The sequence below is a fragment of the Aphanomyces astaci genome (genome assembly GCF_000520075.1).
Source record: "Aphanomyces astaci strain APO3 unplaced genomic scaffold supercont1.5, whole genome shotgun sequence".
NCBI lineage: Eukaryota > Oomycota > Saprolegniomycetes > Saprolegniales > Verrucalvaceae > Aphanomyces > Aphanomyces astaci.
The window spans coordinates 675052-688917 of record NW_009798268.1 but is presented as its reverse complement, the minus strand read 5'-3'; the positions used below and the strand labels follow the sequence as shown (position 1 = coordinate 688917).

The window sequence follows — 13866 nt, the reverse complement described above, 5'->3', positions numbered from 1 at the left end:
TTGAAACCCCTTAACCCCGGAATCCCGAAACCCCGGTCGAGTTTTTCCAAAACTGAATAACCTTGTATAATGAATAATCGTTCCTTGGAAATGGATATTCGGCAGCGCCGTTCAGTGGATCATAGGAATTGTTTCCATCGTTCATCCCCCCACCACAGACACAGCAAGATGGCGAAATCCATGGGCTTCAATCCTGCCGCGGGGCTTTCCGGCCTGCTGAAAGACGGACACAAGCACTTCGAAGGAGTCGACGAAGCCGTGGCGAAGAACATCGAAGCCGTGAAGCAGCTCGCCGACATTTCTCGCACGTCGCTCGGCCCGAACGGCATGCGTAAACTTGTCATTAACCACTTGGACAAGATCTTTGTCACGTCGGACACGGCGACGATCGTGCAAGAACTGGAAGTCGTCCATCCCGCCGCCAAGATGGTCGTAATGGCCGCCAAGATGCAACAGACCGAGTTTGGCGACGCGACAAATTTGGTCGTGAGCATCGCCGGGGAATTGCTCATGCAAGCCGCGGGGTTGTTGCGCATGGGACTCCACGCGTCCGAAATTGTAACAGGATACAAAAAGGCGTACGAAAAGGCCCTCGAGATCCTGAACACGCTCGAAGTCCACACCGTCCGCGACGTGCGGATCCAGGCCGAGCTCGAAAAGATCATCCGGCCCGTGGTCGGCGCCAAGCAGTACGGGTACGAAGACGTGCTGGCGACGTTGGTCGCAGAAGCGGCCTTGACCGTGTTTCCCAACAAGCCCAAGGCGGCCAAGATCAACGTGGACAACATCCGCGTGACCAAGATCATGGGCGGCAACGTGTTCGACTCGCGCGTGGTCAAGGGCATGGTCGTGCAGCGCGACACGGAAGGCAGCGTGAAGAAGGTGGACGGCGCCAAGGTGGCCGTGTTCGGGTGCGGCATCGAAGTGAGCTCCACGGAAGCCAAGTCGACGGTGCTCATCAAGACCGCGGACGAGCTGATGAACTACAACAAGGGTGAGGAGGAGCGTCTGGACGAAGCGATCCGCGCCATCTCGGAAAGCGGCGCCACCGTGGTCATTGCCGGCGGGTCGATCTCGGAAATGGCGCTACATTTCCTGGAAAAGTACCATTTGCTGTCGATCCGCATCCAAAGCAAGTGGGAACTCCGCCGGTTGTGCCGCGCCGTGAACGCGACCGCGCTCGTCCGGCTGGGGGCGCCAACCCCCGAGGAGATGGGGTTCTGCGACCACGTGTCGGTCCAAGAGGTTGGCGGCAAGAAGATCACGGTGTTCCGACAGGATCAAGAGGACGCCAAGATGGCCACCATCATTCTGCGGGCGAGTACGGATAACGTGCTGAATGACTTGGAACGGGCAATTGGTACGTCTTTATTGAACAGTTATCGAAAGATAGAGGACATTTGAAGGAGAATTGAATGGATGGGTGGGTGGGAGGATCAATCATGTTTGTTGGAAGGGTGATGTTCATGGAGGGGATGTGTTGGCTTGATGTAGATGACGGCGTGAACACGGTGAAGGCGGCATGCAAGGACGGCCGATTTGTCGCCGGCGGCGGTGCCACGGAGATTGAAGTGGCGCGTCAGATTGAAGCGTTTGGCAACACGATCCCGGGCTTGGATCAGTACGCGATCAAAAAGTTTGCGGAAGCGCTCGAGATTGTGCCGCGAATGCTCGCAGAGAACGCGGGCCAGCAAGGCACGGAAGTGATTTCATCTTTATACGCGGCCCACGGCGCCGGCAAGGCCAACGCGGGCGTGGACGTCGAGGTATGTTGGTTTTTGAGTTGGTTTATGATGATGATGATGATGTTAGTGCGAGAGCGAGACGGGCGTGGTGGAAAACATGCTGGCAGCCAACGTGGTCGACCATTTGGAGACGAAGAAGGCGGCGCTGCGCCTTGGCGCGGACGTGGCCATCACGGTGCTGCGAGTAGACCAGATCATCATGGCCAAGGCGGCGGGGGGGCCCAAGCCCCGAGGCGCCTAAGTAGGAAGTTAGAGAGATTATTCAACCAGTGTTTAATTCTTCACGTGATGTTGGAATTGTAACACTTACCATCAAACGAACCCATCCAATGCATGGCAGGTAACGCTAGCTACATACTGGGATCAAATGCATGTCGACTTTGCACATTATTATAACAGACGTCACGTACTGTAGTTATCGTCGCCAAATATTACAAAGCGATTGAAGCTACAGCTACTGTAGTACATGTCCCTTGACAAACGTTCTTCAAAATATATGTGTAGGATTGTAGCAAACACATTGCACTGGTCGAGGGATGTGAAGAGTGGGGCACTTCGAAGCATCAACCATGGTTCGTCCTAGAGTAGGATTGTAGTACCTGTTTGTATTGATACAGTATGTATACCTTCAATACTACTGAACCTAGCGTTATGGTATGTAACTATGGGTGGCTGGTGTTGATACGTTAGAAAGTACAATGTGAAACCGACATTGCACAATTGAAAGCAACATATGGGCGCGGGGGCATCGTTCGAAGTGTTCGCGCCGGGGGAGCTGGAAGGCGAGATGCAGGCCATGGACGCTGCCACGTCATCGTCCAGTTCGTGGGAGATGTTCAAGGCTGGCTACGACACGATTGTGCACACAATCATCCGGCCCCCTCGGTACAATAAAGTCCTAGTCGGTTCTTCGTATCGTTGGCGTTTCCTAACACAGCAGCAGACACGAGTACTCGGAGGGCGTGGCGCTGGGCCCGACATGTTTTGATGCGGACGACGGCACGACCATCTCTCGGAGAGACTTTACCACGTTGAATGCACACAATGAAGCGTTGCGGTGCAGCGTGTGGGATTCCGAAGCTGGTCGGGTACGTCCGTGCTTTGTCCAACACGATTAGCGATGATTCGGAGTAGTTTCATTGGTCGAAAGGATAGACGTCGTGTGTGTTGTACTTGCACGGCATCAGCGGATCGCGCGTCGAAGGGCTTTCGCTGTTGGGGCCTGTGTTGCAAATGGGACATGCGTTCGCAGCCTTGGACTGCCGCGGGTCGGGCCTGTCAGACGGCAAGTATATCAGCATGGGGCTCACAGGTACACGATCGCAGCTACGGCAAGGGGATGGCATATATATTCATCGACCGATATCGCATGGGGGGGGTAGAGAAAGACGATGCGTGGACGATGCTCCAAGCACTGCACAAGTACCGGTTTGGCCAGTTTGAGTCGGTGCGCATTTGGGGGCGGTGCATGGGGGCCAACGCCGCCTTGATGTTGCTGCAGCGAGTGTCGATTCAAAAACTCTCGGTACGTTGTGGCAGTTTGCACCATAACATGAATGAAATGTCATGTCGTCGGGTTGTAGAGCTCCGTGCAATTGAAAGACATCGACTTGGGAGTGTACGCGATGTGTGGCCACGACATCATGGTCGTCACGTCGTCCCGATCCAGTGCCAGTACGTGGCCCCCCATGGTTGTCGTCGTCGTCGCGATGCATAAATGCTCCTCGCATTCCATGACAAAGCATGGAGATTGAAGGAATACATGATAGATGATGCCGACGTGGGGATGGGGGATATGCTGGTGGCTATCGATGGTCGAAATGTTCGGGGGAAATCTAGTGGCTTCGTCTTAACTCTCTTGGCCGAAGCTTCGTTGGATACAACGGTGACGTTGTCGGGCCTTCGACGGACGCGGGGGGCGACCCCCTCCCCGACATCGTCGATACACCTGACGCCGTTCATTTCGTGGATGGTGCTGGACACCGCGTTCATCGATTTGGACACTGTCCTACACGACATGGTACAGTACTACAACCAAACGCGGTATCTACCTAACATTATTTACTCATTGCACTCTGCCCTTTTGCTGCTAGTTATGTTTTCTTTGCTTTCTGATTGCATCCCATTGTTGTGTAGGTGACGACGGCGCAGTCGTCCGACATTGGATGGCAGATCCCATCGTTCGTCGTGTCGGCCGGGATTGCGCTGCTCCGGTCCACGATCAAGCGCACCGCGGGCTTTGACTTGCACGCCGTGGCGCCTCGCGACGGCATCGCCCACGCCAGCGTCCCCGCCGTGTTTGTCCATGGCGTCCAAGATTCGTTCGTCCCTGTTCGCCACAGGTTCACGGCATTGTGATGTTCAACTTACCGTTCAATCGCTAAAGACAGAAACGTGAGCTAAACTCACGCATGATGTACTATCTAGTGAAGCAAACTTGAAAGCGTACGGTGCCGACAACAAGACTCTATTGTCATTTCCTGGTATATCAAGCCTTTAGATGGGGCATCGGACGTGACTGGATGACTACACTAGGCACACACGACTCGCTGCGATCGCGTGCCTTGATCGAGTCTGTACTCGTCCAAGCGCATGTCTTGAGTGCCAGACCAACGTCCTCGACGCCCTTGTCGGACGATGAACTAACGTCCATGCGGCGCCAACTGTTCCCGTCCGAGGGGGCGTACCCTTTGTGGACTGTCGGGACGTCTAAATGGATCGACCAAGTACGTTCACTGCATAAATTTAGTACATACAAGTGGGGGGTTGTCAGCCATCCATCCATATTTTTCCTTTTCGTCGTATATTTGACCCGTAATGTGGATAGAAGAACCCTACGTGGACATCGTCGTTGTCGCCCCGCCTCGACGAGGTTTCCATTGCACCGTACTCTGCCTACGCCATGTCCTATCAGTAACACACTCTTATGTTTTAGGATTGAGATATTGACCACCTTAACACACATTGGGTTGATGATTGTCCGAGTAGCGAGAAGGCGTCGTCGACAGGGGGACGACCGCATGTCGTGTACACGGTCAGTGTATTCGCCCCCGCGCACCTCTTCGCACAGCTGCCACCAGCTGCGTCCAACGTGTTTGGGGTCAAAGAGAAGGAGTCGGAAGGACGACTGAGCCAGGACACAGTGCCTGGGGACGAGCAGCACGAGATCAAGTCGCTGTGGCAGTCGTTTCGGGCCCAGACGAAGCGCGCCCCCACTCAGCGCCGGTCATCCTGGTTTGGAGGGGCGTGGCGTCAGAACGCGACTGGTGGTGCTCCGCCCAAAGGCGAAACAACTGACGCTTGGAATGACTTGGCAACGTCAAAATACGACTCAGACGACAGCGAATGCGCGCAAGTGGTGGTTCTGTCCCATGGGGTACGTACTACTGTGTAGTATGGGGACGGGGTGGGGGATGATGATGTTTGTCGGTTGCGAGGAGGGGGGAAGGGGGGGAGGCACCTCAGGGGATTGGGGTGCCCATGGTTGACCAGGGTACGGCTCTCACGACCATGTATGTGGTGGTAATAATAGGAGGGGGCTCCACCAGAACAAGGGGCAACAATGGATGAACCCCAAAGCCCTCGACAAGAAGAGGACGCCGCGACGTTTGAAGTGGACCGGCGGTTCCACGACATTAAGCTGCTTCTCACGAAACTAAGTGCCCTTCCCGGCGGGTTGCCCAACGACCTCCAGACCATTCGTACGACCATCTGTGTTATTTCGTACTCGTCATGACATGATGCCCTTCGTCGTCGTCGTCGTGTAGGATCCAAGCTCGTGTACTCGACCAAGCTTGGGACGGCTCGGCTGGACGAGCGCGTGCAACTGCTCAACGCGACGCTTCAAGTCGTGTGCTCATCGTGGACCTTGTGGAACCATCCGATGGTCCTTCAATTTCTATCTCTCCAAGATGTCTCCATGATGTCAAAGCAGTAATTCCAGTGGTCACGAGGCGAAGATATTCCCCGTGTTAAGCAATAAGCCAACTAACTAAACGATATATTTCACTGGCTATGCAGGGCTGCTGCGTTTACAAGGGATGGGTGGCTAACGTCATCGCAAACTCAAAAAGTCCCATGCCAAAGGGTTCGACACGTCGGACGGGGGCTGGGGCGGCACAGTGCTGTCGTCGGTAGTGTCGTTAGCAGGGGTGCTGGGTGTGCCAATGATGCTGGGGCTAGAGAAGCTGAATCGTCGCGTAGGGGTTTGCCGGTTGTACTCAACTGAACTTCCTGTGGACATGATACTGCTCCGCCGCGAGTCGCTAAATGTCGTCGGACGGTCCGTGCGCGGAAGACTAAAGCGGCGACGCTGGCGAGCAGAAGATCCGCCGCCATTGTCGTAGCTGCCTACGGAGAAGCGTTGCGGGGGACGAACGAACGCGGCATCAATGGGCGATTCGAGGAAACTGGTGAGGTTCACAGTTTGGATGGGTCCGTGCACATGCCCCCCAGCTTCGACGCCGCCGCCGCCACCACCATGGGGAGATCCACGCCGTTGGTCGACTGGTGTTGGTGTCGGATGCAGATGATCGGTTTCATCTTCGTCCATTTCCATGTCTTCATCCAACTCGTCGTCGTCGTCGTCGTCCAAAACCAGCTCATCGTCCTGGGTTTCTATGAGCTCCTCCTCTTCTTCCTCGTCTTCGTTCACTACGTCTGCATATGCTTCGTTGGATTGCGTAACACTGCCTCGAGCGGCTTGTCCATAACACGTCGTGGAACCATCATTGAGCACGGAAGAACGATACTTCCACCCCAACGGCTGCGGCGCCGACGTGTACCTCAACGTTTCAAAGTATTGATTCAAGCGAACTTCCTCCTCCTCCAGCAGCCGGTCAACCACACTGTCATCGACGTAGCCATACCCGTTCTCGTGTGTCCGTCCGCCGTGGTAGCATGTACTGCGCACGGGCAGATCCAACCGCGGGAAAAAGGACATGTTTGATGACGGATTGTACAATATGCTACAGGTTATTTGTTGTCGAAAGTTCCTACTTTATTATTTATGACGGGGTTTAGAGAATAATTTCTTTACATCTGAAGTACAAATATACTTCAGTATGCATCGAAAAACGTGGCAAAATGTCTAATATTTGGCATATATTTAACGAATAGCTACAGTTTTTGAAAAATATATTTCGAATTTCTTATTTTGGTGGGTCCCCCCAGGGAGGAAATGTACGTGGCAGGTATGACACTATACAAATCTCAAGGTATTTTGGTCGGCCACGTGGTATATATTGACCTACAATTAGTGTGACCGGTCATCAATGGTCTCACAGAACTGTTGCGAAAGACTTCGATTGCGGCGACGACGGAGGGTTCATCACCATGGAGATGAATCGCGGGGAAGCGGAGAAGTGCATGGAACTCGGGAAGAAGCACCTGCGCGCTGGCAACTACCGCCAAGCCGTGAAATGGTTTGACAAATCCATCCGATTGTTTCCGCTGCCAGGGGCCGAAGCCTTGCGTGGAAGGTCAGAGGAGTCTGCGAAGCAGCAGGAAGCGCCCTCGCCGTCGGCATCTTCTCGCGCAGCACCTGCAGCTGCAACACCTTCCTCTTCTAACGCGTCCTCCACCGTGTCCCAGCCGGAAGACACGCGTCCATACACAGAGGACCAAGTTCGAATAGTGCGCAAGATCAAAATGTGCAAGACGCATTACGACGTCTTGGGCGTGGCCAAGAACGCAGATGAGAACGAGGTCAAAAAGGCATATCGCAAGCTTGCTTTGAAGCTGCACCCAGACAAAAACAGTGCACCGGGTGCAGAGGATGCGTTCAAGGCTGTGGGCAAAGCGTTTACCATCCTCAGCGACGACCAGAAGCGAGCAGATTACGATCGATTTGGGGACAACGCTCCTGGCGAGAACAACAGTCGGCAACGGTCGCGGCAGCAGCATCACGGCGGGTTCCACGACGAAGACATTAGTCCAGAGGACATTTTCAACATGTTCTTTGGGGGTGGCATGCCGAGGCAGCGCCAGCGCCAACGCCAGGCGCAGCCGCGTCAACAAGCGGACCAGACGCCGCGAACCCCCATGCAGCAATTGCTCCAATTCCTGCCGCTCATTTTGGTGCTGTGTCTGTCGTTGTTTTCGTTTCCGGGAAATCAAACCGCCCCGTTCAGGTAGGTACCAAACCTATTTATTTCGTTCTTAAATTTTCCCAATTTTGAAATATTGTGCATATATTCACCCAAATTTGGACGTGAGAGGCATTTCGACAAATAGGTTTCGAATCTCTTTGATCCTATTTAATCTTGTACACACTATACTATATAAAGATGAGTATATATATCTGGTTTTGCCCAATGCGGAAGGGTCAAACGTTTGGATTGGCAGAAACTTGACATGACGTGATTTGATTGGCTCAGGCGGTTCTTGAATCGATTGTCCTAAGACATTCGATTCTGCTAGTTTCGAATTGATTTGACAATATTGCATTCAACTATCTGTGGCATGTCGAGCATATTTTGAATACTAATATGGTGGTTTTGTTAGCTTGAACCCGACGCAAGAGATGCCAGTCCAACGCACCACCCGCATGCGAAACGTCGTGAACGGCATCCCGTACTACGTCGCACGGGACTTCGAGCGCAAGTACACAAACGACTGGCGAGACCTCATGCGCGTGGAGCAAATGGTCGAGTCGTGGCATGTGCAGAAACTGCGGGAAGGATGCGAAGGCGAGCGGCTCAAGCAAAAGCGACGCATCAACAAGGCCCGCAACCACAAGAATGTCAACGAGCGAGAGGCGGCCGTGAAGAAGGCGCTGTCGGTCGCATTGCCCACTTGCGATGAACTCAACCGGTTGCAAGAGTAGACAGATGTTAGGCGTCGAGGCAACCAAAACCCTAGAGTGACCGCACTTGCAAATTCAAAACAATTGTTACAAATCTCTGATTGGATGAAACTATAGTTTAGTATAAATTGCAGCCAATCAAAAGGGTGTTAGCAATAGTATTACGGATTGGATGAAAATATAGTAAGTCCACATTTCAACCAATCAAAAGCGTGTTTGAGTTCTGTTTATGGATTGGATGAATTGGGGATCAAAACAGCCAATGAAACAACGATTGAACGAAAATGGCGAGCGAAGACACAGTGTCGGCGGAGGAGCTCACGGCACTCGTGCAAGCCATCAAGTTTGCGCACCCGCAGTTCACAGTCAAGCAAGTGCACACACAGGTCCTATCGCATGAAGGCAAGTTCGCCTCTGTGACCGTGGCGCGTGTGAAGAAGTACCTCAAGAAGCTCGGATTGACTGGCAACCTTGATGCCCCTAGCTCGGAGGACGCTGCCGCCGCGCCTGTGTCTCTCATGACAGTCGGCGGTGATTCCAAGTCCAAAGTCGAACAACCATCACCTTCGTCTTCGTCCTCCCATGATGACGACTCGCATTGGGTCGCTGTGCCTCTGGACGTCCCAGCCATGCAATTGGCATCGCATCCCCATCAAGCGGTGATTCGTATGACAGAAGCGACCGACGCGGGGTCTTCCACCGGTGCGTTGGGCGAGATCTACAAGATCCAGAAGGCCATGGCGCCCGACGGAAGCGACGAGAAACTGCCCATGCTCATGTACAACAAGGACCGCTCGCGCAAGTCGTTCCTGCATCCGACGTCGACGCTCGGGTACGATGCCATCAGTGCCTGGATCGATCAACTGGGGGCGGGCGGGGTCGGCGGCGGCACAAAGGCGTACTTTTACGGCCGCCAGGGCCGCAAGACCACGTCCAAGGCCGGAGTCGTGTTTATCAACGTGCACACGGTCGCAGATACCCAGCCGTGGTAATAATGACGACGAGTGGTCCATAATGAACGACATGCAAGTAGCAATTCACTGTACCTACCGCCCACGGTGGATGATTTCCCACTCTAGCTTTGTTACAATACGCCCTATTATTACACTGTTTTGCCGTAATAAAGTTAGACCAATTATTGTCGATTTGATACAAATTTGGGGAGGGGGTGCAATCGAATCGACCAAACCGATCCACAATCGATCTGATTGGTTGAATTTCATTGAAAAATGGGTTTTGATTCGCATATAATTTTGAGCTCATCTGAGGTAGCCAATCAAATCGATTTAAATTCCAACGAGAAACCACGCCACAACACGAAATTTCACTCGAAAGCACAATATTATGCCTTATGATTTTGGCCGTATACTCACCATGTGCCCCGATAGATTTGGTCGTGTGCCCAGTGAAAATGGACAACACGCACGAACAAATCCATAAAATAAGCAGTCGAAACATGCAGCAGCGTCTTCGTGTTGGTGTCAGCACATGCCAAGTTCCATCACATGTCGTCCATGGCCTCTGCGCGGTCGTAAAAGCGTTCCAAGCGTAGAGCATATCGAGGCAGTCGGGTTGTGTCGACTCCTACTTGGAAGGTTAAGTCATACTACTACAACACGAATGAGAAACACTGCTTACCGTCGAGAACTTGTTCCACAATGTGCTCCAGCAAGAGGATCCGAAACTCATGTCGGGTTAGCCCGTGAGGTGGTAGACCCATGAAGACTTCAAGTCGCTCCCGCACAAGTGTCTTGATGTGGGCGCTGACCTCGGCCCACAAATGCTCGATCGGGTTCAACATGGACGAGTACGCTCCCAAACGCAACACTGTCGCAGCCGAGAACTCGTCTTCTTCAAACACATTGGCAATGCTACAATCAAGTGAGCTATCCAAATACATGAACCGGGGGCCTTACCGAGAATACCATGGAGCATTGTCCGCAATCACGACGATGTCGTCGAGCCTACCGTAGTGCGCACGGGCAGCACGCAGCATTCTCTCTAGCGATTGATTTGCGTCGGCATATTGTACTCTCCACGCTTGTGTTCGCAGTAAACAAAGTTCGAGGTGGACATGGCGCCAAAGAACGTGGACGTTTCCACGAGTCGAACCCGCCGACGGTCGCTTTTCACGCTTGGCTCGTGCTTTTTTGGTCACTCGACTTGAGAACAAGTTGAACGTCTTCTTGCCCATCCAAATCGGAATTTTGCCTTGGCGCGATAATGCACGGAATGCGCGGACGTAATCTTGTCGTTTTTGTGTGACATCGTTCGCTTGGACTGGCTCGTCGTCGTTGTACGTGAACACCCGCTTGTCCAGCTCTCGGTGAAGCGTTGTCGTGGACACTTGAACCCCCAACTCAATCTGAACGCGATCTTTGACCTCTTGAAGTGTCATGTGGGGACCAGACTCTACCCAACCTTGAATGGTGTCAACCATGGCGGAGGTCAACAGACATGGCCGATACCCACCTACCATGTATAAGCCATCGTTTCGAGATACATGTTACCTCGTTGCTTGGGTGTGGGCGATTCTTGATATAGCCAATTCCGTGCCGTGCTTTGCTTGATGCCGTTGGTTGAAGCAACAGCTTTCCAGTCTTCATCGTTTTGGAATGCTTCGACGACTCGCAGCTTCACGGAAAGAGGTATGTGAGTGTACGGGCCTCGCGGCTACGACGACAGTTTGAGAGCATTACGACGGACACATGATGTACCGGGGTTCGCGCAGCAATAATGTCCATGTGGCGTGTAAATTGAACTCTGAATATGTTTAAGGTTGAAGTGGAAATTTCAAACGTTGAATACGTTTATACTTGAATAACGATTCAAGTATAAACTTCGAAATGCGCGGGTTTCTCGCTTACTACGTAGTACTTCAACCCGTACACTGTACAGTACAGTGCACAACATGTACACTGTATAGTACACTGTACACTGTATATACTAGTACAGTATTTTGATGGAGGCGTATCGAGTGGACACATGGGTTGAAGGCAATGGCATGTCGGGCACACAGCCAAATATATCGGGCACACGGCCATACTCGACAACTGAACTGCTAAAACGTGTACAGAACAATGGTACTACGATGTTGGAGGGGTAATAAACTGTGGGGCCGGGCCATCTTGAAGGAACACGCAAGTGGGTATATATTTTGATCTTGTCAGTTACTTGGTGGGCAATCCAGTGCCAAAGAGACCTTCCGCGTCATCGTCGTCGCTGTCGCTCGCTCCAAACAAATTGGACGCCGAGAAAGTCTTGGACGTGGCTGGGTGGGGCACTGCCGGTGGTGGCGGCGGCGGCTGCTTGATGGCAGTGAAGAGAGGGGGGGTTGCATGGGCCTGGCTCGTCGTGGCGGGCTTGTCGTCGTCCCACTCATCCGACGACTCATCTTCGTCGTCCACATCTGTCCCAAACAACGACGCGGGATGCGGGACAGAGACAGCGGCAGCATGGGGGGGAGGAGGGGTGCTGAACAGGGAAGAGGATTCACCGCCACTGGGTCGCTTCTCGACTGCAGAGCCAAACAAGGACGACGCGGGGATGGCGCCGCTGGTGGGGCGTTTGGTGTCGCCAGACGAAGCATCCCCAGACAAAGCAGATGGAGGTTGACTTGGAAGGGCCCCAAAGAGGCCTATGGAAGGCCGACGAGGTAGTTCCGACGTCGTCGTTTGTGCCACATGCTTTGGTGATGGAGCCGAGACGACTACCGCTGCGACGACGGGAATCGAGGGTGATGCGTCGGAGGACGTGGGAAAGAGAGGTGCGTCGTCATCCGTGCTCAATGTAGTCGTGTCGGAAGAAGATATCGCAGCGGCTTTGGGTTTTGTGGGCGCACGACGCTTGGGACCAGTAGCACGAGTCAACGTGGCCTGCAACATATTACATTAGGACGGGCGATGTACCACAACGTACGTGTGAAACAGCGGCCGGCTCTGGTTCAGGTGCAGACGTGAGCACGGCAGGTTCGTTGGACGCCAACCCCGGCAGCGCCACACCAGGACGTGTAAGCCCAACCATGGGAATACCGCCGCTCATACCAGGAACGGACACGCCTGTCTTCATCGTTCTTTCGTAATCGTAGTCTTCCCCTGTTGTCATGGCACTGACCGTGTGAGATTTACGCGCCGGCGGTGGACGGAATGCATTCAAGTTCAAAGCACCCAAATTCCCTTGCAAGGCAGCAATCTTCGACGACGTTTTGCGACCCGATGGAGACGCCATGTCTCCGCTGCTTACCAAGGGTGGTGGTGGTGAATTCGCTGGGGATTCCGATGGAGCGTCTGACTCTGATGGAGCGTCTGACGACATCGCGGACGACGAGGAGGGATCGGTTGGTGATGCAGTAGGAGCTAGTGCTGCAGTCCCTGGAAACCCATGCGAGAACGTCCTGGGTTGAAATGGCTTCGGTGGTGAAGACCGCGTGATGCCAGCAGAAGGTGTCGCTACACTTGATGGACCTTCCTTGGGTGCGTCTTCTCCCGTGCCGTCCTTGGCGCGCCGGCGGGCAAGGATTGCTGCGAGTTCGGACATTTCACCGTTTCTCTGCGGTCACGAAGATTGGTTGCGGCGGTTCACAAGGTTAAATGGACCACAGTCCGATTTGGGACAAACCAATTGGGAAATACTATTATCCGGATGCTGTTCTCGCATACTACCAGGTCATACTAGTGGTATGTCGTCGTGCTGCATGCTGTCAACAAAGTACTACTATTTGTACCTGCAGTACAGGAAACACCTAAAGCAGCAACGGAATGGCATGATGAGTTCGACAGTCATATCGATAGGACGACAAGGACGAATTGCCTACTACGCATCAGCTGTACTGTACTACTATTAATAGTACGAGTAGTACTAGTACTAGTATGTGGTCAGAGGTCGTCCTCACACAACCCCACGACGGGTAGTATTTCCCACTGGGAACTAGAGGCGATTTATTCTACAACCAATGGGTGAACCATATACTGCAACGCTTGGTCACATTTGACCGCGGTACATACATATACTCTATCCGTCTCAGTATATGCCTTGTGCAATTGCCATCAACTTGGTCTACAGTACGCGGTAACTCATGGTAGCTTTGTGTACGTGCCAAGAGATTTACTTATATCCTGGAATGATTTCATCCTCGAATCTCCTGTTGTTGGCGTATAGTCATAGTTTATATTGTTTAAAGTATATAATTTCATCCGTCCCATGTCCCGCCTTTTCCGACTGGTCCCGACGTTTTATTGGACGACCACTTTGCCCCGCACGAGCCGCCGCAAATCCCAATTTGGCTAAACCATGGCACTCGAAGCAAAGGTGGCGACA

The 13866-nt window shown here is 53.0% G+C and overlaps 6 protein-coding genes across 6 annotated transcripts; 4 read left to right on the top strand and 2 right to left on the bottom strand.

Moving 5' to 3' along the window:
- Positions 1-69: 69 nt before the first annotated feature.
- H257_02999 (T-complex protein 1, theta subunit) lies at positions 70-1986 on the top strand (the record flags this gene model as incomplete). Its single annotated transcript, XM_009826875.1, has 3 exons — positions 70-1360; positions 1495-1766; positions 1813-1986. The coding sequence occupies 3 exons, from the start codon at positions 70-72 to the stop codon at positions 1984-1986; spliced, it is 1737 nt and encodes a 578-aa protein (XP_009825177.1).
- A 492-nt stretch (positions 1987-2478) lies between these two features.
- On the top strand, positions 2479-5682 carry H257_02998 (hypothetical protein; the record flags this gene model as incomplete). The annotated part of the gene is made up of 13 exons (XM_009826874.1): positions 2479-2630; positions 2686-2848; positions 2901-3057; positions 3128-3270; positions 3329-3419; positions 3515-3765; positions 3882-4087; positions 4173-4228; positions 4281-4471; positions 4573-4658; positions 4734-5121; positions 5278-5446; positions 5513-5682. The coding sequence occupies 13 exons, from the start codon at positions 2479-2481 to the stop codon at positions 5680-5682; spliced, it is 2223 nt and encodes a 740-aa protein (XP_009825176.1).
- Positions 5632-6687, bottom strand: H257_02997 (hypothetical protein; the record flags this gene model as incomplete). Its single annotated transcript, XM_009826873.1, has 1 exon — positions 5632-6687. The coding sequence occupies one exon, from the start codon at positions 6685-6687 to the stop codon at positions 5800-5802; it is 888 nt and encodes a 295-aa protein (XP_009825175.1). The 3' UTR covers positions 5632-5799.
- Positions 6688-6971: 284 nt separating this feature from the next.
- On the top strand, positions 6972-8685 carry H257_02996 (hypothetical protein). The gene is made up of 2 exons (XM_009826872.1): positions 6972-7876; positions 8250-8685. Exons 1-2 carry the CDS (start codon positions 7080-7082, stop codon positions 8569-8571), a joined length of 1119 nt encoding a protein of 372 aa, XP_009825174.1. The 5' UTR covers positions 6972-7079; the 3' UTR covers positions 8572-8685.
- Positions 8686-8760: 75 nt separating this feature from the next.
- H257_02995 (hypothetical protein) lies at positions 8761-9695 on the top strand. The gene has a single exon (XM_009826871.1). The coding sequence runs from the start codon at positions 8835-8837 to the stop codon at positions 9540-9542; it is 708 nt and encodes a 235-aa protein (XP_009825173.1). The 5' UTR covers positions 8761-8834; the 3' UTR covers positions 9543-9695.
- A 1850-nt stretch (positions 9696-11545) lies between these two features.
- Positions 11546-13126, bottom strand: H257_02994 (hypothetical protein). Its single transcript, XM_009826870.1, has 2 exons — positions 12469-13126; positions 11546-12425 (listed from the first exon to the last, which is right to left on the bottom strand). The coding sequence occupies exons 1-2, from the start codon at positions 13084-13086 to the stop codon at positions 11721-11723; spliced, it is 1323 nt and encodes a 440-aa protein (XP_009825172.1). The 5' UTR covers positions 13087-13126; the 3' UTR covers positions 11546-11720.
- Between the last annotated feature and the right edge of the window lie 740 nt (positions 13127-13866).